This window comes from Eubalaena glacialis, chromosome 13 (genome assembly GCF_028564815.1).
Source record: "Eubalaena glacialis isolate mEubGla1 chromosome 13, mEubGla1.1.hap2.+ XY, whole genome shotgun sequence".
NCBI lineage: Eukaryota > Metazoa > Chordata > Mammalia > Artiodactyla > Balaenidae > Eubalaena > Eubalaena glacialis.
The window spans coordinates 25997475-26024038 of NC_083728.1; the positions used below are offsets into that span (position 1 = coordinate 25997475).

Below are 26564 nucleotides of genomic sequence, written 5' to 3' on the forward strand. Positions count from 1 at the left end.
TTGTGTGTGCCCTCCAAGAGTGGAGTCTCTGTTTCCCCCAGTCCTGTCGAAGTCCTGCAATCAAGTCTTGCTAGCCTTCAAAGTCTGAATCTCTAGGAATTCCTCCTCCCATTGCCAGACCCCCAGGCTGGGAAGCCTGAAGTGGGGCTCAGAACCTTCACTCCAGGGGGTGGACTTCGGTGGTATAAGTGTTCTCCAGTTTGTGAGTCATCCACCCAGCAGTTATGGGATTTGATTTTATTGTGATTGCGTCCCTCCTACCGTCTCATTGTGTCTTCTTCTTTGTCTCTGGATGTGGGGTATCTTCTTTGGTGAGTTCCAGTGTCTTCCTGTCGATGTTTGTTCAGCAGTTAGTTGTGATTCCGGTGCTCTCGCAAGAGGGAGTGATCGCACGTCCTTCTACTCCACTGTCTTGAACTAATCCCCCTGGCATGCCTTCTTCTATCCATCAAACACTCTGTGTCAAGGCCTAGATCGAGTGTTACCTCCCCCTCTGAGACTTCCTGTCCCCATCAGCCCCTCCCCTGGCCCTCCTGAGGGCTGGGTACGCTTACTGCCCTTACCCCCTCAGCTGTGCACTGCTGCCTCACTCGCCCCTCCCACTGCATCACACCCTTCCTGAGGATGTGGGGAACTCGACCTTGCTCTGAGCTCCAGCCACAGGCCCACACACAGATGCCTGAGGGATGTCAGCCTTCAGGGAAACTCAGTGATCAAATTGAGTCCGACAGTCCTCCTGCATCCTGCCCTGTTCCATCTCAGCCTCAGAGTCCTCTCCTGTAACTGAGGCAGTGTGGCCCAGCAGGGTGGTGGTGAAGACAAATAAGAAAGCACTGGTGAAGGCCCCTTTTCTCCCTCCCTGTCTCCCAGGGAGCCTAGTTTGCTTCCCCGCTGGACTAGCTGGAGATGGGGAAGGGAATGCTGGATGTGGGGGCACCTATGGCCATCCAGAGGCCTGCTCGAGATGGTCCTCTGACTCTGGTTAGAGTTTCTGATTCCAAAGGGTTTTAGGGCAAGGCCCAGGACCCTGCATTTTCAAAAGTGAGTTATAAACCCTTTCCTCCAGGGGTTTCCATGGGACATATTCTGAAATAACTGTTTTGGGTGCACCAAGCCTCTCTATGGCAATTGGGGCAGTGTAGCTGTGTGAGGAGCCAAGTGACCCCTCAGCCCGCACAAGCTTTGGAGCGCGGAATGCTGCCACCTAGGGGCTAAGAAAGAAATTGCCAAAGCTAGGGCCTGAGCCATGTTGATAAAAACATTTATTGAGCACTTTCTGAGTGCCGGGCACTACGCCAAACTCTATGCCAAACTCTTTGTACATTTCATCATACTGGATCCCAATGACAGCCCTATGAGGTAGTACTGTCATAAGCCCCATTGTACAGATGAGGAATGCAGGGCTCAGAGAGGTCAAGTGACTTATCCAAGGTCACACAGCAAGTAAGTGTCAGCGCTTGGATCTGAAGCCAGATCTGGCTGACAGCTGAACTCTAACCACAACACTCAAGTGCCTCCTACATGCCTACATCACAGAGTCGTCTGGGGATGCTGGGAGAACTGCATGTGAAACGGTTTAACAGGTAAGGGCTCCAACCATATCAGGCCCCTGAACAGCAGCTTAACTAGAGGCTGCCCCTAGGCAGCCTGGAGGAGGGGTGGGTGGGACTGCCCTGTCTTCTCTCTTAGGCAGCCTGACCACCAGCCTGGACCAGCCAGACCCTGGGCCATTCAGGCTCAGCTGCCTCAGATCCCAGAATGCTGCAGGGCTTCCCAGCAGGACAGGGGACACAGCGAGGTGGCCCTGGGCCAGGGTTTACAGAGCACGTTCCAAAAGGATTTTGACCAATGGCTCACTTCCACTGGGAAGGATCTCTAGTCTGCTCCTAGAGGCCCTGGACCCAAAGGTGAGCATCAGGCAGGATGTGGGAGCAAACACCATGGGTCCATCACTCCGAGGCCTGGATGTAGACAGGCACAGCAAGCATGGCACACGGGCCCTCAGCCCCTGCCTGCAGCTCTGCCAGGGCCAGGTTGGAGCCCAGGCCCTCGGCATGCCCGGGCACCACCAGCTCAGGTTCGCCCCCCACCGTCCCCCCCACTACGATGGACAGCACGGCATCCGGCTCCGAGAAGGGCGGCTTGCCTGGGGCGGCCTCGGGCACTGGCCCAGGCCCTGTGTCCTTCAGCTCCTCCAGCCCCAGCGGGTCAGGCAGGGGGGTCACCACCTTGCGGGCACCAGTGCTGCCGCTGCGGGGGGCTGCCCTCCTCCGGGGGGGCCGCCGGGCTTGCAGGTCCTTATCCTTTTGGGGGCCAAGGCGGCAGCGGTGGTCCTTGAGGTACTTGTGGCGGGAAAAGCCCTTGGCGCAGCCGGCACAGCGGAACTTGTAGTTGCCTGTGTGGGCGCGCTGGTGCTCGGCGAGGTGGGCACGGCGGCTGAAGGACTTGCTGCACAGGGCGCACTTGTGGAGCTTCATGCCTGGGGAGCGAAGGGAAGGCAGTGAGAGGCACCCAGACCCTTCACCCTGCAATGCTGCCCTGGCACTTGGAACAAAGCCCAGTTCCTCAGCTTGCCCTACGAGCATGGGTGTGATCTGGGCCCTGCTCCCTCCACTCTCATCTCCCACCTTCTCCCAGCCACTTACCCTGTGCCAGCCTCCTGCCTCTAGGCCTTTGCTTGTGCTGTTTCCCCTCTGCCTGGAACAGCAAGCTCAGCCCCTAAACCTTGACTAACTTTGCCAGGTCACCATCATCTCTCTCCTCTCTGGTCTGCCTGCCTCACCCTGGCCGCCTCAGACCATTCCCCACAGGGCAGCTAGAGCGGTCTTGGTAAAACCTCTCCATGACACTCCCTGCTGCAAACCCTCCAGTGATTCCCCAAATTTCCCACAGAGTCGCCTGCAGCTGGCCACCCCCTTCACCTCTCAGACCCATCCCCTTCCTCTCCCCTCTCTTGTTCTCTGAGCTCCAGGTCTCCCGCCCACCTTTCCTCGTCTCAAACACCCGCCAGTCTCTTCCCTGCCTGAAGGCTTCGCACTTGCTGCTCCCTCACCCTGGAAGCCATTTCCGGCTCTTCTCCTCCCTCAGACTCAGCTTTCGTGTCACCTCCTCCGGGGAGCCCTCCCTGACACCCACTTCCCTTCTTTCTCTGCCCCCTCACTCTGCTTATTTCCATCTTTGCCCTCAGTATATTTTACTGTAACATACTTATTTGTTTGCTGTTCATTTTCGATCTCTGCCACTAAATGCTAAGCTTCCCCAGGAGGGCAGGGTGGGCTTCTGCCTGATTCCCCCATGGCACCCCCAGTGCCTGACACATGGTATTCTCGCAATAGTCACTCACTGGATGAATCACTGGTGCCTCCATATCCACCATGAAGTCAACTCCGTCCCACACACAGCCTGTGCCATGACCCACTCAGCCTCCCTGGGATGACAGCTCAGAGAGGGGGCAGTGACTTGCCCGAGGCCACCCAGCAGGACAGTGGTAGTGCCAAGAATCGAGCCCAGGCCCTCCGTCTCCAAGTCCTCAATCAATCTCTTAGTTTTCACACTTTCTTTAGCCACTAGGTCCTGTTTACAAACCAGTGGTTGTTAATCAGGGGTGACTTTACTCCCCAAGGATCTTTTGGCTTGTCCCGGAGACATTTTGGCTGTCGTAACCATGGGGTGGAGGCCAGGGATGCTGCTGAACATCGTACAGTGCACAGGGCAGCCGCCCACGACAAAGAATTATCCAGCCCAAAATATCAATAGTGCCGATATTGAGAAACCTTGTTCTATAGACCAAGTGGTACGTGGAAAGCCAGCCAAGCTGCTCTGGGGAAGCAGCAGCCCCAGGAGAAGCTCTGTGGAGCTGCCGGGAAACTGAGGAGTGGTGTGGAGACCCCTACTCCATACCCCAGCTTCCTCGCTCTGCCGAGTGGGCCAAGGAAGCTCCCTGGCCTCATCTTGGACCCACTCAGAACTGGATCTCCCTCCACACCTGACCCCACCTCTGTCACACTGGGTGCCTCTCTGATATACAGTCATCTCCTCCTGAGTCAGCTTCCTCCTCAGCCTGGGGGACTGTGGCTGACTCACCTCCGTACACCCTGAGGACCCAAACACAGGCCAGGCTCATGGCTCACAGGGGCAGAAGTCTATTGGCTGGAAGGTACCAGGCAGGGAAAATAAGCCTCACAGGATGTGTTTGCTCTTTCTGGGGTCCCTGCCCAGGGGGCTTGAGCTGAACCAGACCCTCCTGGCACGTCCAGGAGCCACTTACCGGAGTGGGAAAGGATATGAGCCTTCAGCTTGTCTGGCCGGTTGAACTCCTTACTGCAGCCCGTGTGTGTCCTAGAATCCAAAACACTGGTCAGGGGAGCTCACTAAGCACAGGACTCTCTTGCTGGCCCCCCTGCCAGCCCTGGGCAGGACGGACTCGCTCATCCACCCTAAGGGCTGGGCAGGGAAGCAGCATGGGGAGTGAAGCAGCCAGGCGGGACCCAGGACAGGACAAAAGGAGAGAGGGCCTGCAGCCCTCGGCCCTGACCCCCTTCTATCACACAGCTGGGTAAACCTGCCCCCTCCCACCCACCGTCTCTACTCACGAGAAGGGGCATTTGTATTTCTTGAATGGCTCATGGATCAACATGTGTCTCTTCAGTTTGTCCTTGCGGTTGAACGCGGACTCACACACTGAGCATTTGTAGGGCTTCTCACCTGCAGGAGGAAACACAGATGGGGGACCCAGGTGCCGTGAGAGGGAGTCTGAATATGGGGAGCAGGAGTCTCCATTAGGGGACAGCAGCTCCTCCAGGGAGGTGGCCTGCGGGAATATTGCCTCTCCCTTTCCTCCGGACTTTGCTTTGCCAAGGAGGAGAGGAGGCTGGTTCAGTTAGGATGGGCAGGAGGGGCCTCTCTGACGAGGCAACAACACCTGAGGTGGTGAGGGAGCGAGCCACGCAGGAATGTGGGAGTGAGGGTCCCAGGCAGGAGGAGACGTGGGGCACCGCCTGTGTCTGAGGAACAACGGGGAGGCCCGTGTGGCCGGGTTGGAGCAGGGGAGGGAGAATGAGGCAGAAGAGGAGGTGGGCAAGGCAGTCAGGCCCAGAAGGGAGGGCTTGGGAGGCCAAGGTTTCTACTCTGAGCCGGATGAGAAGCCACCAGAGGCGCTGAGCAGAGGAGGGACAGGATCTGACTCGAGAGCCTCACAGGCTCCCTCTGGCTGTGTGTAGAGAACAGATTGAGAGCATGAGGGTGGAGGCAGGAAGGAGGCTGGTACAAGAAATGGGAAGTGGCCAAGTATGGGTGATGTCCAGAAAGCAGAATTGGCAGCCCTTGCCAACAGACTGGCTGTGGGGCATGAGAGAACCTAAGGCGTGGGCTGGGCGACAGGGTGGATGGCCGTGACATTTACTGAAGTGGGGTCCACCACAGGGGAGGGGGAAATTACACCTTATCTGGTTGAATCCTTGCAACAAACCATAAGGTAAGTTCTAGAAGAGAAAACTGAGGCTCCTGGTCTACACCTAGTGTTTGGGGGAAGTAAGAATCCAGCCCGGCAGTGTGACCCAGGGTCCACCTGAGCTGCCCCAGACCGTCTGCTGCAGAACCCATGCGTGGGGCTGGGGGGGAGGGGTGGCATGGAGAGCAGCTCTCACCTAACAGGGGTCAGGGGTCAGAAACTGCCCTTTGGAAAAGGGCTATTACTGGGTTGCTTTGTTTCCTGCCATTATTTCCTCTCTGTTCTCCTCTCTGGGATGAATAAAGTACTTTTGAAAAATGCCTACCCAATGATTGAGGAAATTCTGGTCCTTACAATGGAATGTTCTGCAGTCATTAAAAAGATTAAGGTCGATCTGTTTCCTGATCTGGAAAGATCTCCTGGCTATACTGCTAGGGGGAAAAGAAAAGTGTAGGACAGCTTAATACAGTCCCATTTTTGTTAGAAAAAAATACAATCCCCATACTCCAAAAAAGCCCTGGCCATATGGGTTTGTATCGACACAGAATATGCAGGGAGAAAGGTAGGGGAGGGTACACACCAAACTGTCAGTAGCAATTAAGATTTGAAGGGGGAATTTAACATTTTACTTTATGTACTTCCATACTGCTTCCATTTTTACAAAAAGCATGTATTACTTGTGAATAATAATGATTATTTTAAAAACCATAAAGAAAGCAATTTGGTAATATCTATCAAAATTGCCAATGAAGTTACTTTTTTTTTCTTCTTTTATCATAAATATGAAATATGTGTAACAGAAAATTTACCATTTTAACCATCTTTAAGTTACACTTCAGTGGCATTAAGTACATTCTTATTGTCTTGCTACCATCACCACTATCCATCTCCAGAACTTTTTCATCATCCCAAACTAAAACTCGGTACTGCATATACATTTTAACCTAGCATTTCCACTGCTAGGAATGCACACTACAGATATATTCCCCAAAGCTTGTCAAGAGACCCACACAGCATTGTGTATACAAACTAACAGCTGAAAAAATAATTTAAGTGTCCATCCATAGGGAACTGGTTAAATCAAAGATGGTAAATGCAGGAGAATACTATGCAGCTGAGAAAAAGAAGGTGCTATTAGGAACATCTTCAAGGTACCTTGATAAGTGAAGAAAAATGGCACATAGTAGAGTTATAATATGTGCCTGTTTGTGTAAAAGTAAGCACATGTTTTGTATAGATGTAAAATAAAACTAGAATGTCCCAGATGAGACCACTAACAGTGATCACCTTTGGGGAGGGGAATTAGGATCACTCTTCAAACTGCGAACTCCAAGTCACAAACTGATGGTGGTTATTTTAACAACTAAAACTGTACAGATAGAAAATATTGTTTTGTGAAACTTCTGTTTCAGTATATTCTGTGTGTACGTATGTGTTTCCTGGGTTGCATATAAAATGTATTTTTTACCGTAGGCCATAGTAAAAAAAAAAAAAAAAAAAATCAAAAACCATTTGGATTGTCCATCTGAGGAGAGATGCTTTTGTACTATCAAGGATTTTTTCCTCAGGTTTTCGCAATTTTTAGACCCTTTTCAGTATAAAACAGAACAGAATTTTTTAACTAATAAAAAACATTTTAAAGCTTAAAAGAAAATAAAGTGTCAATGTATCTCAGCTGGGGATCTAAGGACAGAGGGTTCTATCCAGGTTTGGGAGGGAATTTTGCATCGAGCACAACGCCCCCACCCCCAGGGGCTCAGAATGGCCTCAGGGGCAGAGCCAAGAGTCCCCCCACCCGCCTCCCGAGGCTCATCTCTACTCTAGTGTTGGTGGGAACCCCTTGTTCACTTGAGGGGGCAGGTAGGGGCCAGGAAGGAGATGGGAAGGGGGGGTGAAGAGAGGGAGGGGATGGGCAGGAGGGGGCTCAGGAAGAAGGCTGAAGGAGATGGGAAGGAAGGCCAGAGGGGGATGGGAAGGGGAACAGAGAGGGTGTCTGGGGGGAGGGGAAGGGGGACTGAGCAGGAGTTGGTGGGGGGCAGGGTACCCACCTGAGTGGATGTGAGCGTGCAGCTTGAGGTAGTGCTCCCGCCGGAAGAACTTCTTACACACCTGGCACTTGAACCTGCCCCCGCTGCCATGGGTGGGCAGGTGACGCCGCAGGTAGCGCTCACAAGGAAACACCTGGCAGAACAGAGGAGTCAGCGTCAGGTCTGACTCACCAGCCCTCACCATGTTATGAGCTCAAGGGGCCCCTCGTTACCAGCCCTTATGGAAACATCTTCCTTTCTGCCCACTAGGGGTCAAGGCCCACAGTGTCAAGCTCAGCCATTAGAACCTCATGGCTCCCACTACTCACCCATAAGCCCAGTCAAGACATGCCTGTCCTGAGGTTCTGCCCAGACTATTGTTTCTACCCAGGGAGACTTTCTCTTAGCCTGACAAACTCCTACTCATCCTTTAAGACCCAACTCAGGTCACTGCTTCTGTGAAGCCCTCTCTGACTCCTCAATGCCACACCAGGCAAAGCAAATTCCACCCTTGAATGTCCACCCATATTTTTAAAGTCAGCATCTAACTTATTGAAACACAGCCCTTTGCTTGTACGGGATCTCCAAGAGGGCAGAGAGGGGCTTTCATTCCTCAGCACAGGGCCTGAATCAAATGACCGACAAGCAAAGGAATGAATTTAAAAATGAACAAATAACTGAAGAAATAAATGGAAAGGTAATAAAAAGCCAAAAAACGCAGAAGGCAAATCTCCTTCCTCCCCAGGCATAGGAAGAGCATTCATTCATTTTTTCATTCATCTGATATAGAGAAGTGGTCAAGGACACAGACCCATCAACTTACTAGCCCCATCATTTCCTAGCTGGATGACCTTTCTGTGCCTTGGTTTCCCCATGTATAAAATGGAGATAGTAATAATTTGCCTACCTCCTAGGGTTAAATGAGTCAGTTCAGATAAAATGCTCAGAACAGCATCTGGCACATGGTTCTTGCTAATTCACGATAACTTTTATTCAGACCACAAATTCCAAACCCCTAAATTAGTCTATATAATTAGAAACATCTACAATGAGGCCGAAGTGAAACCAGGGCTGTCTGTCCTGGAAAATCTGCCTCGTAAGGTTGTAAGAAAATGAGTAGAACAAAGAAACCAGTTAAACACACCAGGGGGATGCAATCAGCAAAATCCAGACTTCAGGAAACTCCACAGGACCGATGGCCCAGTTTCTTCAACAAATACATTAAAAGAAAAAAAAAAGGAGCATCGATGGGGGGAATCTGTAGATTAACAGAAACTTTGGTCGTATCAACCAATCACAATATATGGACCTGATTCAAACAAACTTTACAAAAATTATGTTTTTGGGAAAAGTGGAAAATGGAACACTGCCTGGGTATTTGATGATATGAAGGGCCAGGCTTTAGTGAGGGCTTCCAGATCCACTGAAAAGAAGAACCAGTAATAACAAGGACGATAAGACATCAGGAAGCTGGAGGCCGCCGTTCAGATGCTAGGCCTGGGTCCAGGAGAGGCCTCACTCCACGTCAGCCCGGCCTGGTCCGCCTGGCCCAGCAGTAGCCCTGGGATGGCCACAGGTGGCGTCCAACGGGTAAGACGGGCCAGGCAGAGCTCTCGCTCTTCAAAGACAAAGTGTCGTCTGCGGAGACAACCCCAAGCTTGGCCTGCACGTGTGTTGAGGCAGGAGGGGAGAAGGAGACGGTGGGGTCTTCACTCCATCACCTCTCGCCCCCTACTTCCGCCCAGTCAGCAAGGGCAGGGTTTCCCACCTTTTGGCAGTGCGGGCAGGGGAAGTTGTGAGTGGCGGTCTGCAGGTGGTGCTCCAGCGCCTCGGGGGTGGAGTACTTGTTGACGCATTTGACACACCTACATGGGGAGGAGCAGAGAAGTGAGAGAGCGTGTGTGCGGGGCTGGACGCCCCAGCAGGCGTGGGAACCGGCCACTCCCCGCCCCCAACACCAGGAGGCAAAATCCCACATCTGATTCATTCTCGAATCGGTCCATTCTCGCTTGCCACTGCCTCCATCCTAATCCAAACCATCTTGCTCGGATGCGTGCAGTAGCCTCCTCCCTGCCCTAATTCATTCTCCACAGGGGAGCCAGCAGGAGCCTTTAAAAATCAAAATCACAGCTTACCCTTCCCCCTCCCCATATCCTCAAGTCCATTCTCTAGTAGGTCTGTGTCTTTATTCCCGTCTTGCCCCTAGGTTCTTCATGACCTTTTTTTTTTTTCTTAGATTCCATATATATGTGTTAGCATACGGTATTTGTTTTTCTCTTTCTGACTTACGTCACTCTGTATGACAGATCCTAGGTCCATCCACCTCACTGCAAATAACTCAATTTCGTTTCTTTTTATGGCTGAGTAATATTCCATTGTATATATGTGCCACAAAGTGAGAGAATGGCATGGACATATATACACTACCAAATGTAAAATAGATAGCTAGTGGGAAGCAGCCGCATAGCACAGGGAGATCAGCTCAGTGTTTTGTGACCACCTAGAGCGGTGGGATAGGGAGGGTGGGATAGGGAGGGTGGGAGGGAGGGAGACGCAAGAGGGAAGAGTTATGGGAACATATGTATATGTATAACTGATTCACTTCGTTATAAAGCAGAAACTAACACACCATTGTAAAGCAATTATACTCCAATAAAGATGTTAAAAAAAAAAAATCAAAATCAGACCATGTCACACCCTTGCTTAAAAATCCCCACCTTGGCTTACAAGGCCCTACTGGCCTGACTCACTCCCAGCTCTCAGCTTTCACCTTTCCCCATTGCCCATCTCACACCCTCTGCTCCAGGCCCCCAGGTCTCCTGAAGGCACCCAGAACACACCAAACTCGACCCCACCTCAGGTTCTTTGTACTTGCTGTTCTTATGACCTGGAACGCTCTTCCCCCGAATCCTCCCCTTGGCAGCACCTGCTCAGCCTTCACGTCTCAGCTCAGATGTCACCTCCTCAGAGAGACCCTCCCCGACCACCCTGTCTCAAGGTGTCCCCCAGAGCCCAGCCCCAGCCACTTCCTATTATGCTCTCCAGTTGTATTTTCTTCTTAGCAATTATTATCTGGAATCATTTATTTGCTTACTTCTCTGTCTCCTCCACCAGCAAGTGGGCTCTGGAGGCCAGGACCGTATCTGTCTTGTTCATAACCTGCTCTGAGCACCAGGGACAATCTCTTACATGAAGGAGTCAGACAAGGACCCACTGTAGAGCACAAGGAACTCTACGCAGTACTCTGTAATGCCTATATGGAAAAAGAATCTATAAAAGAGTGGATAGATGTGTAAGTATAACTGATTCACTTTGCTGTACACCTGAAACTAACACAACATTGTAAATCAACTATACTCCAATAAAAATTAAAAAAAAAAAGTCAGACAGACAAGGATCCAGATCTGGCTCCTTCCCATCTCTGACCCTCAGTTTCCTTAACCATGAAATGGGGTAGGAATTCCAAGTGGACCTGCCCCTCAGTTTTTCTTAAGATCATAACAAGAGTCAAAGGACACACTGGTGCCAAACAGCTCATAAACTGCAAAGCACATAGACATGGTCTTTACTGTAAACATCACTCGCTAACATGCCCGCAAAATAGCAGTTTCAGGCCTCAAGCCACTCTAAGGAAAAGATCCCACCGTCTCCCCACCACAAAACGTTCACCAGCAAATGGGCCCGTTTACAATGCAGTACCACTGAGGAATGCCAGAGGCAGGTGGGCAATTCATGTTAAAAACAGAACCATGGGCCCTGCCATCTGTACACCAGGGCACGTGGGAAACCCGCAGTCAGGCTGCACCTGTGGTGGGCCCCGGGGACGCCCCCTCAGTCCACACCCTGAAAACCATAAGCTAAATGCCTCCAGATGGCAAGAAAGAAGGAGCAGGAGGGGTGAGAGCAGAGCTACCAGGAGGGCAGAGACCTGGTGAGCTAGTGGGAGGAAGAAGACAGGAATCGCACAGGCTCCGGCAGCAAGGACGCAGTTTCGCAACACCATTAAATGAAAACTCCCTGCCAGAAACGCCACCCTAACTATGTTACCCAAAGTAACATCCCCAGCACCGGGTCAAACCAGAGTCATGTGTCTCCTGATACAGCACGCTGAGAAAGACACAGCATCGCTTTGTGATACTCCTGCCAAAAGTGCCAATCCTGGCTCCACCCTGAGGTCAAATCAGATAAACCCAAACTGAGGGCATTTTACAAAATTAGTGGCTTATACTCTTCCAAAATATTAAGGTCATGAAAGACAAAGACAGAATGAGAACTGTTCCAGCTTAAAGGGGACTAAAGAGACACAACAACCAAATACAATGTGGGATCCTGCATTGGATCCTGGGCCAGAAAAAACATTTTTTTCTTTGTCTATAAAGGATGTTATTGGAACAATTACAAATTTTTGAATAAGGTACATTAGGTAACAGAATTGTATTGATTTAACTTCCTGATCTTGATAACTACACTGTGCTTATGTAAGAGGTTATCCTCGTTTTTAGAAAATACACACTACAGAGAAAGGGTAAAGGAGCATCATATCTGCAAATTATTCCCAAAAAGCTCAGAATGTGATAAAGTAAGTGTGTAAGTATTGTAATATTGGGGAAATCTGGATGAAGGGTGTACGTGGGAATTCTTTGTACTATTCTTATAACTTTTCTAGAAGTCTAAAATTATGTCAAAATAAGTTTAAAAAGAACACTTCCTGAAAGCAATTGCCTATGGGATGAGGGGGTGGGTCAGGTTGGATAGGGAATTCCTTTTCACTCTATGCCCTTCCGTAGTTTTTAAATATTGCATTGTATGCACATAGCAATTATTTTTTTCAAGTAGGTAATTAATCTTTGTTAAACCCCTCTTTGATCTTTGACCTGCAAGATGACTTCTAGGAACTTATTTACAAATGAGCAAAGATATATGTCCAAAGTTGTTCCTGTAGTGTTGTTTATAATAATGACAAACTGGAAATAACCCAATTAACCTGCAATAAGGAATGGGTTAAATAAATTACAGCCCACCCACATACAATGGAATACTAAGTAGCTGTTTAAATGAGTGAGGCAGGTCTGTTTGTGCTGAGGTGCAAAGATATAAACATTATAGTTTTAAGTGATAATGCCAAGTATACGGAATGATCCTATTAAATTTTGGACTGTTTGTCAGAAGTTGTGCAACAGGAAGATGGTGTGATGAATTTTCACCAAATTCAATAACTGTGTTTGGGATGACCTAACTCAAATATAGCCTGTGATATTTATAGCTATAAATATGCTTATTACAGATATATACCAAAGGACATGTACCAAGAGGTTAACAGGGTTTTGTTTTTTGTCTTCTTGTGGGTTTTTCTAAAAATCCATTTCTGTGCATTGAACATGGATGACTTTTGTAACTAGAAAAAAAAAAACATCTTATTTTTAAAAGGAAAAAGTAACCATACAGCATATATATAGTGACATGTATGAAATTCACTTGAGGGAGTTGGGGAGACTCCACGGGCCAAGTCAACGTGGCCCAAAGGGAGCAGAGCAGCCAGACTGACAGGGCCTGCCCCCGTGAAAATGGAATGAAACCACCACACCCACTCAAATGTTACCATGAGAGAGAAATAAACTCTCACCTTGTTAAAGCCACTGTTATTTTGGGTCCCTGTTACAAGCAACCAAACCTAGATTTAAATTATATAATTAATAAACATTGCAGCAATAATATTTATTGAGTACCTATTATGTTCCAGGCACCATGTCTAACTGCTTCATACTCATCTTACTTGATCCTTATAAATAATCCAACAGGGTAGGCACTATCGTATCGCCATTTCACAGGTGAGGAGACTGAAGTTGAGTGGCTGAATATCTTGCTGAGGTCATCCATCACGTTTGCGGCTGAGCTCAGATTTGAGCACAGGGAGGTGGCTCCAGAGCTCTTATCATTACCCACTACACCATTCCACCCCTGGGCCATCCAGATGGTGTCCTGCCTCCCTGCACCTTACTTTGGGGCCAGAAGCTCCAATGGCTACAAAGGGCCTCTGACACTCTAACTTTGGCAACAGAACCTGGGAGAAGTGATCTACTACGGGCACAGGGCCATCATTGGGCTCAATTCTCAGCCTGCGAACTCTAAAACCAGAGCTATGAGGCTTCCACAGTCCAAGACAAGAGTTTGAATCCCAGCTCTGTACGGACGTTGTTACTCTGGTGGGCAGGTCACTTCTCCTCTCCGAGCCTCAATGTCCTCATCTTCAAAATGGGGAGAACACCACAGCTATGGACTGAACTGTGTCCCTCCAAAATCTGCATGTTGAAGTCCTGACCCTCAATGTAATGGTATTTGCAGATGGAGCCTTTGGGTAGTGATTAGGTTTAGATGAGACCATGAGTGTGGGATCCTCCAGATAAGGTTAGTGCCCTTATAAGAAAAGACCAGACAGAAAGGATGCCCTCTCTCTCTCATGTGGCTATAATATTTTGTTATAGCCACCTCAGCTGACTGATACAACCTACCTCCCAGGATTGCGGGGATCAATGTCCCTAAGTCAGGCCAAGGCACCTAGTAGCTGCTCCCTTCCTTTTATTTTGCATCTCACTCCAGAGAGCCACACAGCTACAGGGACTCATAGCATATCCACAGATTGGAACGGCAAAAGGAAAAGAAAACGCCCTCTGAGAACAAATGAGAATTACTCATCATTATCCAGAAATCTCCACCCCTTAGCTGGTCAGAGCTTCACCTGGTTTTCCTGCCTCTCTGGCCCCATTTCCCAATCTCCCCCAGGGTCAGTTGCCCTACATCCCATTTCTCGAGCCCCAGTCCCCCTGCCAACTTCTCAAAGCTCTTGTGATTTCTACAAGGTCCTCATGCTCTGGCCCCACTTTCTCTCCCAGGCCCCATCTAAACATCTCCTCCCACTTCCATTCTACAGAACAGTCATTCTAAACCACATGCTATTTTATTTTATATCGCTACACCTGCTGTTCCTCCTGCTAGGAATGCACTTCCCACTACCCACTGTCTACCTGACAAACTCCTACTCATCCTTCAAAACCCAGTTCAGATATCATTGTTCCTGGGACACCTTCGCTGCCCTACCTCCCACTTTGGGTAATATGTCTATGATAGCATTTTATCACAGTATATCCTAAGAATATATACACTCCTGTCTCCCTAAGCAGCCCATGCATTCTAAACACAAGGTCTGTATTTACTTATTTTTGAACCCCAGAAGCCTCACCCAGGAGTTAGAGGGAGGCCCCATTAACAGAGGTCATCAGCCAAGTCTGTGCAGATACAACTTTGTACAGAGAAGCAAAAGCCATTCTAACATGAAAATATTCACTAATGAACTAGAAGTCCCTAGACAAACACTCCAATTTTTTTTTCACTATCCCCATCCACTACGTGCTGGGTTTTGTGAGGCAGCTGCTCCCAAAAGACATAAGGCAAATGCACGGCGAAATGAATGCAGAGCAAAAATGAGGGGTTCCACCAAGTCATGAAAGTGATGCTGGATGACACCATCGGCAAATGAGAGTCTAGAAGAGGGACCAGAAAGCAATCGAGGAAGAGAAACTCTACAGGAATGATCACAGGATCTATGGCTCCAAACAGAATGACAAGGATGATCACAGGATCGATGGGTCCAAAGAGAATGATCTGAAGATCTAAGGACTAAAAGCATGAGGCAAAATGGAGGGAGCCCTTCATCATTTCTGCCAAAGGGACCTTCTTTATGACTGAAACAGAAAACTACAACCATGTAAAGGGTTGTCAGAAAACTACCCCCAATGAAATCTACATTTGATTCATTCCTTGTCCATTCTAAGAATCAGCATATAGCTTCAACTTTAACCTAAATTTTACAGATTATAAAACAAATGAATCTTATTTTTATGATTTTTGCTTTCAAATACATACTTGTTCATTTTTTCATTTAAGAATCAGCGTACTATTCCAACTGTAACCTAAATTGTGTAGACTATCAGACGAAATACTATTTTCATAATATTTTACTTTAGAAAAAAAACAAATCTTTTTTCCATTATGAACAAGGAAAGATTGGCTTCCCTTTTTTAAGTTTTTTTTTTTTTTTTTTTAGGCTAACTGTCTGCCAAGTTGAAGAATGATATAAGGAGGGCCAGCATCTTCCCCCCTTCAGTGCCAAGACACAGAACCCACTCTGCCAGGCTGGACCCTGGAGCCTCAGATTCCCCTTTGAGATGTCCCACTGGTCCTGAGCAGTCAGAACCACCAAGGGACCAGACCCCTAGGATCCCTGCAGGGAGAGGGAAAAGGGAGGGCACGTACTTGTAGACGGCACTGTCCTTCTTGGGGCTGTGCTGGGGCAGGAGGCTGTGTGAGTACTGATGCACGCCCAGGTCGTACAGCGAGGGGAAGTCCTTGCCACAGAGGTGGCAGCGGTAGCTCAGCTCCTCCTGGTGGCTCTTGATGTGCTCCAGAAACGTGTCGAGCTTCGGGAATGTCTGCGCGCAGCTTTTGACCACACACTTGTACACCTTGAGGGAAGAGGCAGGGTCGGTGAGGGAAGGCAGGAGAGCTGCTCCACTGCCACTGCCTGCCCTGTGGCATCCACCTCGAACACTGCTTGTGGAAGACCCGACCGCTCTTTCCCTGCTCCCCTGCTGCTGGAGCCCTGGTCTTATTTTGATTAGAGGGTCCCCTCCTCTCAGCCAGGTAATGGCCCCATTACCCTCCCCACAGGCTCTGTGTGGTCTGGGTATGCTTAAGAAAAAATATCCAAAACCTGGAATGATAACATCTTGAAAAGATGTGAAAAGATGACATGACGTCCTCCCAGTGTCATGCTAGAATAGTGGCTCTCCAACTTGAGCCTGCATCACAATAACAGATTATGCCACTACCAGCGAATCTGATTCAGCAGGTCTGGGTGGCCTGAGTATGTGCATTCCTACCAAGTACCCGGGTGGTGCTGAAGCTGCTGGGCTAGGGACCTCACTTTGAGAACTGCTGTCTGGCAGGCAGTTAGGTAAAGGCAGTTAAGCCACTGAGGGTCATCTCACCCTCTGGGTGATGTGACTTGTTTTGACTGTTTACTACTGATTAGGACCCAGACTCTAAAGTTAAATGTCAACTTGTAGAAAACTGATCCAATGTAAATGATTTTTGTCATGTAGAAAAGATAACTCCAAAGGTTTTGTTGCCCTGTAGGACATTAACCAGATTTGTATCTAACTTAGCAATCTTATTTCAGGATTCCTTTTTTTCACTGACATAGTTATATATGGGTATAGATATCAGTGTTTCATATCCTCTTTTGACTGGCTTTGTCATCCTCCCAGTTCCCTCATTAATGAGTTAAGTAAAATTCTGACTCATGTTCACTATGTTATTTGTATGAGAATGATGTTTTTCAACATTTTGAAAATTATACTTTGACAAGTAGTACACACTCCTCATAGGGCTGCATGACACACTCAGATACAATTCCACATGCTCTTTCTTCCTAACAAAGTGAACCCTGATTTGCTCAGAGTGGCAAGATGCCAAATCAAGTTAAAACATTTGATCCCCCGGCTCCCTTACATCGAGTGTCAGCCATGTGACTCCTTTCTTGCCAATGATAAGTAGGCAGTAGTCTTTGGGGAAGGAATCCTCCCAGAACAAAAAGGCAAAAGCTTCCTAGGAGAAGTCCCCTTGTTTTTTGCATTTGTCCTGCCTGGAATATAGATGTGATGACTGGAGGTACAGCAGCCATTCTGCAACCTTGAGGATGAAAGCCACATGCTAAAGATGGCAGAGCAGAAAGCCAAGAGAACCCTGCTATATAAGCCCAATGCTACCTACTTATGGACCTCTTGTGATGTGAGAAGAAAAAAACCTTAACCAGTAAGCCCATTATCTATTATTTGCAGCATAACAATGCATTCCTAAATGACAGAGCATATGCACTGGCTCTGACCAATGAGAGGTCTACAGAAGGCTTCTGGGAAAGGTTTCCTTGATCCTAAAGAAGACACAGAAAATACAACCCCTTTATGCTCACGGATAATACTGTGTCTGATCTTCTGCCCAGAAAGAGTGACTACCATCACAGGACCACAGGCAAACCACCAGCAGGGGACAACGCCATACCCTGAGATAGTGGAGATAAGAGCTAGAAAGACACAGGGTCCTTGATGCTGGGTTGAGTCAACTGACTGTCTCAGGCCCAGAGCTGTCCTATCTTGGGTTTTCTTGTTATGTGAGATAACAAACTTCCTAATTGTTTAAGCCAGTTTGAGTCAAAGTTTTCTGTGATTTTCCCCCAAAGATATCCTAACTTAACTCCATCAATCTCCCTGCTAAGAATCTATCATAAGGGGACTTCCCTGCTGGTGCAGTGGTTAAGAATCCGCCTGCCAATGCAGGGGACACGGGTTTGATCCCTGGTCTGGGAAGATCCCACATGCCACAGAGCAACTAAGCCTGTGCACCACAACTACTGAGCCTGAGCACCACAACTACTGAAGCCTGTGCTCCCTAGAGCCCCTGCTCCGCAACAAGAGAAGCCACCGCAGTGAGAAGCCCATGCACCGCAACGAAGAGTAGCCCCTGCTCGCTGCAACTAGAGAAAGCCCATGCGCAGCAGCGAAGACCCAACACAGCCGGAAGAAAAAAAAGAAAAAGAATCTATCATAAGGAAGAAGCCAGAGGTGTGGACAAAGATTTGATTACAACAATGTTCACCACAGTTTTGTTTATAATAGCAAAACTCAGGAAGTAACCTAAATGTTCAATTATAGGGGATTTAAAAAAATGTAGCCATTGGGAATTCCCTGGTGGTCCAGTGGTTGGGACTCCACTGCTTCCACTGCAGGGGGTACAGGTTCGATCCCTGGTCAGGGAACTAAGATCCCGCATGCCACATGGCATGGCCAAAAAAAAAATGTAGCCATTAAAATTTATGGTTTTTTCTTTAAAATAGTGACATGGAGACTTCCCTGGCGGTCCAGTGGTTAAGAATCTGCCTTCCAATGCAGGGGACATGGGTTCAATCCCTGGTCGGGGAACTAAGATCCCACACGCGGCAGGGCAACTAAGCCCGCGCGCTGCAACTGCCGAGCACGCAAGCCACAGCTAGAGAGCCCGTGTGCTGCAACTACAGAGCCCACGCACTCTGAAGTCCATGCGCCACAACTAGAGAGAGAAAACCCGCACACCACAACTAGAGAAAAGCCCACTAGAGAGAAGCCACGCGCCGCCACTAAGACCTGACGCAGCCAAAAATTAAATAAATAAATAAATAAATAAATATTTTTTAAAACTAGTGACATGAGTAAATGCTCAGAATATAAAATTAGATTAAAAAACAAAAAGCACAAGAAAATTTACACTGAGTGAAAAAAGTCAATCTCAGAAGGCCACATACTTGACGATTCCACGTATACAACATTCTCAAAATGACAAACTTATAAGGACAGATAACAGATTAATTTTAGTGGTTTCCAGAGGCCAGGGATGTTGATGAGGAGCGTGGGTGTGACTACAAAAACCCAGCACAAGGGAGCTCTGTGGTGATGGAATCCTTCTGTATCGTGATTGCAGTGGTGACTACTCAAATCTACACAGGTGATAAAATGACATAGAACTATACATACACTTTATATCAAAGTCAGTTTCCTACTTGTGATATTGTGCTCTGGTTATGTAAGAAGTAACCATTGAGGGGAACTGACTGAAGGGTATGAGGGACCTCTCTATACCATCTTTGCAGCTTCCTGAGAACCTACAATTCTTTAAAAAGTCTTTTAAAAAACTATCTCAGAAAAAAGCATACATCAAAATTATATATGTGTACAGATCCCAATTATAATTTAAAAAAAAAACAAACAGAAAATCTACAAAACATACTGCATTTTGGGCTGCATTCATGGGAGGACACATTGCAAGGTGGTTAATGACATGGGGTTTGGAGTCAAACCAACCTGGCTTTGAAGCCTGACTCTGTCACTTACTGGCAGTGTGACTTAGGATGGGTCACTTCACCTCTCGGTGCTTCAGTTTCTTCACCTGGATATACTGAAAATGCCTATCTCTAAGGTTGTTATGAGAAGTAAATAAAGTACTGAATGTAAGGCCCTTAGCAGAGTACCCAGTATATAATAAATAGTAAATGTTAACCTAAATATTCTTCAGACTTTTCTGAATTTTCTAATATTACATTGGGTATATGATACTTTTATAAGGAGAAAAAAAATAACTAATAAAGATTATTTTAAAAAAAATAAAGACTGGAATAGAGTTACCATATAACCCAGCAATTCCACTCCTAGGTTTATACCCAAGAGAATTGAAAACATATGTTCATACAAAAACTTGTACACAGATGTCCACAAAAGTATTAGTCACAAAAGCCAAAAAGTAGAAACAACCTAAATGTCTATCAACTGATAAAAGGATATTCAAAATGTGCTATATCCATACAACAGAATATTATCCAGCAATAAAAAGGAATAAAGTACTGATACATGTTACAACACAAACGAAAACATTGTCTCAAAAGACCACGTACTATATGATTCCATTATTAAATGTCCAGAACAGGCAAATCCATAGAGTCAGAAAACGGATCAGTGGTTGCCTGGGGCTGGGAGTAGGGGGGTGTGACTACTAACAGGTATAAAGTTCCTGGGGTGATAAAAATGTTCTAGAATTAGTGGGGTGATGGCTGCGTAACATTATGAATAGATTAAAAACTATTAAAGTGTACATTTTAAAAGGGTGAATTTTATGGTATATGGATTATGCCTCAATGGAAAAAAAAAAGGCAGTAGTCTTAAATCCCCATAGGTAGGTTTTTAGACCCTACGTCTTCTCAGAGGAGTAAGGATGCTTCCTGTGTCAGGTCCCTTCATTATACGACCCTTGAGAGGTGGGCTTCCTCCCCTGGGCAAGCACCATAACGGCCCAGTAAGCTGGCCCCACCCAGGCAGAACGGACGGGGAAGCTTGGTCCATCACGGTCACATGGTAGCTCAGAGCAGCCGAGGCCCACTCCTGTCCCTTTCAGGCAACAGCAGTCCAGGCTTACAACTAGAGTCGTTGTTGCCCGCCCACCCTGACCCCTGCTCCCCGCCACCCACCTACCTGCTCGTTCTTATGCTGGGTCATGTGGGACTTGAGCTGGAAGTAGGTACTGAACTTGCTGGGGCAGAACTGGCACAGGTAGGAGCTATCGATGAGGACCACCTGCTTGGCCTCCAGCTTGTCCCCCTCCTCCTCGCCTGCTGTGGGCAAGGCCTGGGGCTGCGGGGCGCTCGACAGGGTCTGGCCCAACCCTGTGGAGAAAGCCAGGGAGGGAAGTCACTGAGAAAGGCAGAGGGAGAGCCAGGACAGAGCCACGCCCCTCGGGAAGGACTCCCAGGGCACCTCCTGCGGGCTCCCCTGCATTCACCCCGCCACCTACCACGAGCTCGGGGTTGGATGCTGTACCCGAGGCCCTGCACTCACACTCAGCTGGTGCGCACGGACACAGCCATTCCAGGGGCCAACGTACTGAATACTAACATTCCAGAAGAGCTACGCCTCAAGTCTCCCCTCGCAGGCCTTCCCCTTGGACACTCTAGACCTCTCCGTGGTTGTTAACAACACTGACTGCCACCCCTAGCTGTACTCACGATGCCTCCCAGCTCCTTGTTCCAACTACAATCATTTGTTTAGTTGTCCTTCCCTCACCCTCCCTGAGGACGGGGGCCTCTGACCTCATGTCCGTAGGCCCAGTGGCCTGGCACACAGTAGGCCTCCATAAATGTCTGCTCAATGGTGGACCCTCTGGTGCCAGGCACTGTAGGAGTTTTGAAAGAAATGGTTTCTTCTCTAGAGCTCACAAGAACTCAGAGGGCACACACAGAATGGCTAAACAATGCAGTAGGGTAGTTCCCACTGGCAGGTCATGTAAAAGTGGGCATATGTTGCTTGCACATTAGCTGCCTGTGGCTGGCGCCGCTCACCCCCAGGGCTGCATAGGGAGGCTCCAGCCGGACAGTGCCTAATGGCCACTTCTACCCACCTGTGCTATCCTCATCCTCCTGCCTGCTGGGGTTCAGGGCCATGACCTGTACAGTCACAGAGTTGCGAGAGACGGTGCCACCGCTGCGTCCTGGAGGCCACACCTTGTGGGTCTGCATGTGTTTCTTGACATTAGACTTCTGGGCAAAGGCACGGCCACATGCAATGCACTGGAAGGGCTTCTCACCAGTGTGGCTGCAGACACAAGGCTTGTCAGCACCCGCGTGTCGGAACGGGACTGTGGCCTCAGCCTGGGAGCTCACAGCCACCAGGAAGGCCCAGGCAGAGCATCCAGATGCTGCTGGCCACCATCCTGACACCATGAGGACAAGCCCTCTTGCTGAGGCAGGCAGACCAGAGACAGACAGACCCTGGGCTCTTGGTGACATTACTGAGCTGCTGAATCAACCAGCCCTGGAGCTGACCTTCTCTGTGGTCATCTCACATTGTGAGATAAAACATTTCCTAATTGTTTAAATAGGGACTTCTGGTTTTTGAAGGAGAAAACATCCTAGCTGTCACAGCACAGCACTTGTACAATTATTTAACATTTTCCTTCAAATCAGTGTACTTTTTAAAAACTTAATAATTTAAAATGAAGTTTCCTGTTGTTATTATATATGGAAAACCACTTATAAACACAAAGTAACAAAAAAATGCAATTATTTATAAAACAATATTATTAAGATCTATAGGTGCACCATCCAGTAAGGTAGACACAAACCACATGGAACTATTTAAACTTATTAAAATAAAATAAAGTTAAAAACTCAGTTTCTCAGTCATACTAGCCACATTTCAAGTACTCAGTAGCCATATGCTTACTGGCTACCCTATGGACAGTGGCTATTGGGGCATTTCCTTCTTTGCAGAAAGTTCTATTGACACACACTAGTGTAGACCAGTGGTTTTCAACAGAGATTGACTTTGCTCTCCCGGGCACATCTGGCAATGTTTGGAGACATTTTTGGTTGTCACAGCTGAGGAGTGAGGGGTGATACTGGCATCTAATGGTTAGAGGTCAGGGATGCTGCTAAACATTCTACCAAGCCTCAGGCAGCCCCCAGAGAAAAGCATGATGTGATCTAAAACATCTCAATAGGCTGGTAGACCCTGGTCTAGAGAGAAGCTGCTGCATGCCGAGGTTGGAATCTCAGGCTCTCTCTCTCTCTCTCTCTCTGTTATAAAACATGAGCAAGTACATGAGAGGCATTAAAGACAGACTACACCAAACTGAGGCTTTCTCCTTTGCCTGAAAGAAATTGAAAAGATAATTTTCTCACTATGTCTTTCAAGTCTTTTCAACCCCAATATCCATAAACCACCTAAAATCATCTCATGTCCCAATGTGCCACTCTGTGAGAAACACTGAACAAGGCCACCCCTCCACTTCACAAGGGAAAACCTGAGGCCCAGAGGGGCTCCTTGCAGGTTCTTGGGACAAGGGGTGTCAAGGTTAGTGAGCAGAGAGCTTGGAGAGGCATATTCACACAGCATGGCTATCCTCAAGGTCAGCCCTTTCTGCAGAAGTGAGACTGAGGCACGCCTCCCACCCACAAAGCCCCTGTCCATTCAAGTAAATTCCTCCCCCAACTGAACCCACTTGGACCTTCCCCATCACAGTAGGCATGCCCCACAGATCCTTCCCACTGCTCCTGAGAAAGAAAAGGGAAAAATCATCCTGAGCTGGACTGTAGGTCTGAGTACCATGACAGACCAGATGGGGCCTTGGTCACCACCCAGACGAAGGGGCTGAGAAAGGAGCATTGCTTCCACGTGAATCCCTCAGCCTACCTCCCCCCAGGAGCCACCTGCCACACCATGCCTGGGTACCTTCGGATGTGCTGCTGCAGGTCGAAGTTTTTGGTGAATGACTTGTCACAATACGAGCACTTGAGTTTCTGAGCCTTTGGCTTCCCTGCAGCTGACAAAAAAAAAGACAAAGAGGGAAGAAGGGGATGGTTAGCCTGGGGACACAACTGAAGGCGCCAAGCGCAGCTTCCAGCCACTGTACCCCCTGGACTTGGGGCCAGACAGCTCAGACCCTGGGAGATCTACACCCGTGGACAGGCAGGGGAAGAAGCACAGGTGAGTCTCTCACAGTGCCTGGGGGAGAAAAGCCCAGGACACGCTCTGGCTGGGAGAGTAGAGCAAACCCCTCAAAGGCTCCCTTCTGCCCTAGGATAAAATTCAACCTCTCTGCTGTGGCCTATGGGGCTCTGCATCCTCTACTTCCTTCCAACCCCATCATTCTTACCATCCAGCTGCAGCGGACTCCTTGTTAACCTTGAAAGACTTTAAACATGGTCCCACCTCAGGGCCTTTGCACCTGCTGTTCCCCCTTCCCTAAAATGCTTGTCCCTCAGATAGTCACAAGACTGTTTCCTTCTCATCCCCAGATAGATAGGCAGCATCATTTTCCAGTCTCTCCCCAGTATTCTCATAGTACTCTGTTAATCTCCTTCCTAGGGTGACCCATAAATATTTATTTATTCCCTGTCTCTCCCATTAAACTGTGAATAATTAAGGGTAAGGAAATCATGACCCAAGATGCTAGATTTCCAGTTTGTTTGTTTGTTTTAATATTTATTTATTTTATTTATTTACTTGGCTGCACCAGGTCTTAGGTGTGGCATGCGGGATTTTCTTTGTGGTATTTGGGATCTTTAGGTGCGGCATGCGGGATCTTCTTTGTGGTATTTGGGATCTTTAGGTGCGGCATGCGAACTCGTAGTTGTGACGTGTGGGATCTAGTTCCCTGACCAGGGATGGAACCCAGTTCCCCTGCATTGGGAGTGTGGAGTCTTAGCCACGGGACCACCAGGGAAGTCCCTAGATTTCAGTTTCTGACACCAAGCCTAGCACACAGATGCTCAACACGTTTGTGAAAGGAAGGAAGGTTGACTGAAACCCCCTGAAAAATTCTGAATTCCTCTGCCTTTCCCCACTACCACCACTTTTTGACATTGCCCCTAACCCCATGCTTACCATCTCCGAAGGGGTGGCAGACATCACTGCTTGCCTGCCTATTAACCACTCACTCCTTCTTCTTTCTTCATAAATCCCCTACATAATGGGAACATCAATGTTCCTGGCAAAAGAGACATTTCCCAGCTTCCTTTGCAACTAGATATGGTCAAGTGACTAAGTGTTGACCAATGAGATGTAAGCAAAAGCATCATGCAGAACGTCTGGGAGCTGGGAGACGCCTCTTTTATCCTTCTTACTTCCTGGAATATGAAATTGATGACTGGATCTCCAGCAGCCATTTTACATGATGAGGCACCCTGAGAACAAAAGCCATGTTCTAGGGATGGCAGAGCAGAAAGATAGAAGAAATGTGGGTGCCTGGTGATTATATAGGCACATGCTCTCCAGAATGCCTGCCTCTGGACTTAGTTTGCACAGAACAACAAAAGTCTATCATTTTGAAGTCACTCTTATTTTGGATTTTCCATTACATGCAACCAAACTTAATCCTAACTATCACAAAAGGGAAGACTGGAACTAAGCAGCCTGTGGATAGGCCCACGCTGAGGAAAGATGCCATGGCAGGCTGTGGGCCCACCTTCTGGGAGTCCACTGGAACCTTTGGTCCGTCGGGTCTTCAGCGATGGTGGGGAGTCAAAGGTGGCCACTGCACCCCTGGTGGCGCTGGTCATGGGGGCAGCAGGGTTTGGTCCTTTCGGTTTGAATCCTTGTTTGCCGGGGCTGTACACCTGGGGGGTGGGGTATACTGGAGCCTCCACACACTGGTTTGGCACCTAAAAAGACAGCACAGTCAGGGACAGTGCCCTGGGAAGGGAGGGGAAGACCTGCCCCAGCCAGTGGGACCCTCACTGTGTCCCTGGCTGATCTTAGCTACCCCCAATCTACATCACCATCCTAACTCCTCCACCTTGCTCAGTCACCCCAGTCACTCCCAAGACCCCTTAGAACTTCATGATGCCAGCAGGTTAGAAGGAGCTTTGGAACCAGGCTGCCTGGGTTCAAATCCTGACTCTGCCACTTATCATTTAACTGACCTTGGGCAAGTCTTTTAAACTTCTGTCTCAGTTTCCACATCTGTAAAATGGGGCTAATCATAGCACCCCTCTCACAGGGTTATGAGGATTAAACAAGTTAACAAGTAAAGAGCTTAAAATAGTGCCTGGCATATAGTAAGTACCCAATCAACATTAGCTGTTGTGATTGCCATTATTATTATTAGTAGTAGTTTGCTTGCACAGGAGAACTAGGAAGTCAGAAGGGTCTATGCCCTCACCAGAAACTCCACTTCTTAACCGACTCTGCCTGATGCCACACCAGCACGCATCCCTCGGCCAAGAATTGACACTGAAGCCACAAGAAAATTACCAAATGAATTCTGAGCCACCCAAACTCAGTGACCACTAAGCTTACATCATGACACTGGGGTGTGAAGAATTTATTTACTCATTCATCTATTCATCATTCATTGGTCTTCCTGGGCTAGCCTATCCAAAATTCCACTTCTTATCCTTCTCTGCTTTATTTTTCTCCTTAGACATATCATTATCTAATAAATTGTACATTTTACTTACTTATCTTGTCTATTATCTGCCTAGTTTCGTGAAGGCAGGGACTTTTGCTTTGCTTTTCGTTTCTTCCTCTATTCCCAGGCCTAGAGCAATGCTTGGCACAGGGTGGGGACTCAATAAATATTTGTTGAATGAATGAATTCATTTACGTAGGTATTGGGCATCTAATATGGCACCAGTAGGTGCTTCTGCCGGGTCTTGTCTGTCGGGCCTTGGAACCATTCCTACACCTGCCCATGCTCTCCCCTGAAATGTAGAGGTGGGAAGCTGGGAACTACATTCCCAAGCATCCTTGCCAGCACAGTTCTGAACACAGATTAAGTTCTGCCCATGAGAAGCATCTGCATGAGATTTGGAAGGCAGAAGGGAGGTAGAAACCATTCTCCTCCGGCAGCTGTGCTGGGAGATAGGTGGGTTTGCAGTCATGAGTTTCAGAGTGGCTGGCTGAACCCTACGTTCCCCTCCTGACCACCAGCCCCAAGGACAGCAGGGCAGCTGG

The 26564-nt window shown here is 48.2% G+C and overlaps 1 protein-coding gene across 3 annotated transcripts in view; it reads right to left on the reverse strand.

The window, feature by feature from the left end:
- Positions 1–1289: 1289 nt before the first annotated feature.
- ZNF341 (zinc finger protein 341) overlaps positions 1290–26564 on the reverse strand; it is a 41885-nt gene continuing 16610 nt past the window's right edge. For 2 of the 3 annotated variants that reach the window (XM_061208271.1, XM_061208273.1), the window contains 10 exons: positions 25075–25270; positions 23340–23430; positions 21508–21701; positions 20586–20776; positions 15787–15995; positions 9245–9341; positions 7498–7630; positions 4593–4704; positions 4268–4338; positions 1290–2479 (listed from right to left, as the gene is read on the reverse strand). In XM_061208271.1, the coding sequence (XP_061064254.1) occupies positions 1950–2479; positions 4268–4338; positions 4593–4704; positions 7498–7630; positions 9245–9341; positions 15787–15995; positions 20586–20776; positions 21508–21701; positions 23340–23430; positions 25075–25270 (1824 nt within the window). In that variant the 3' untranslated portion in view covers positions 1290–1949. The remainder of the gene's footprint in view (positions 2480–4267; positions 4339–4592; positions 4705–7497; positions 7631–9244; positions 9342–15786; positions 15996–20585; positions 20777–21507; positions 21702–23339; positions 23431–25074; positions 25271–26564) is intronic. The other variant, XM_061208272.1, reaches the window with a different exon arrangement.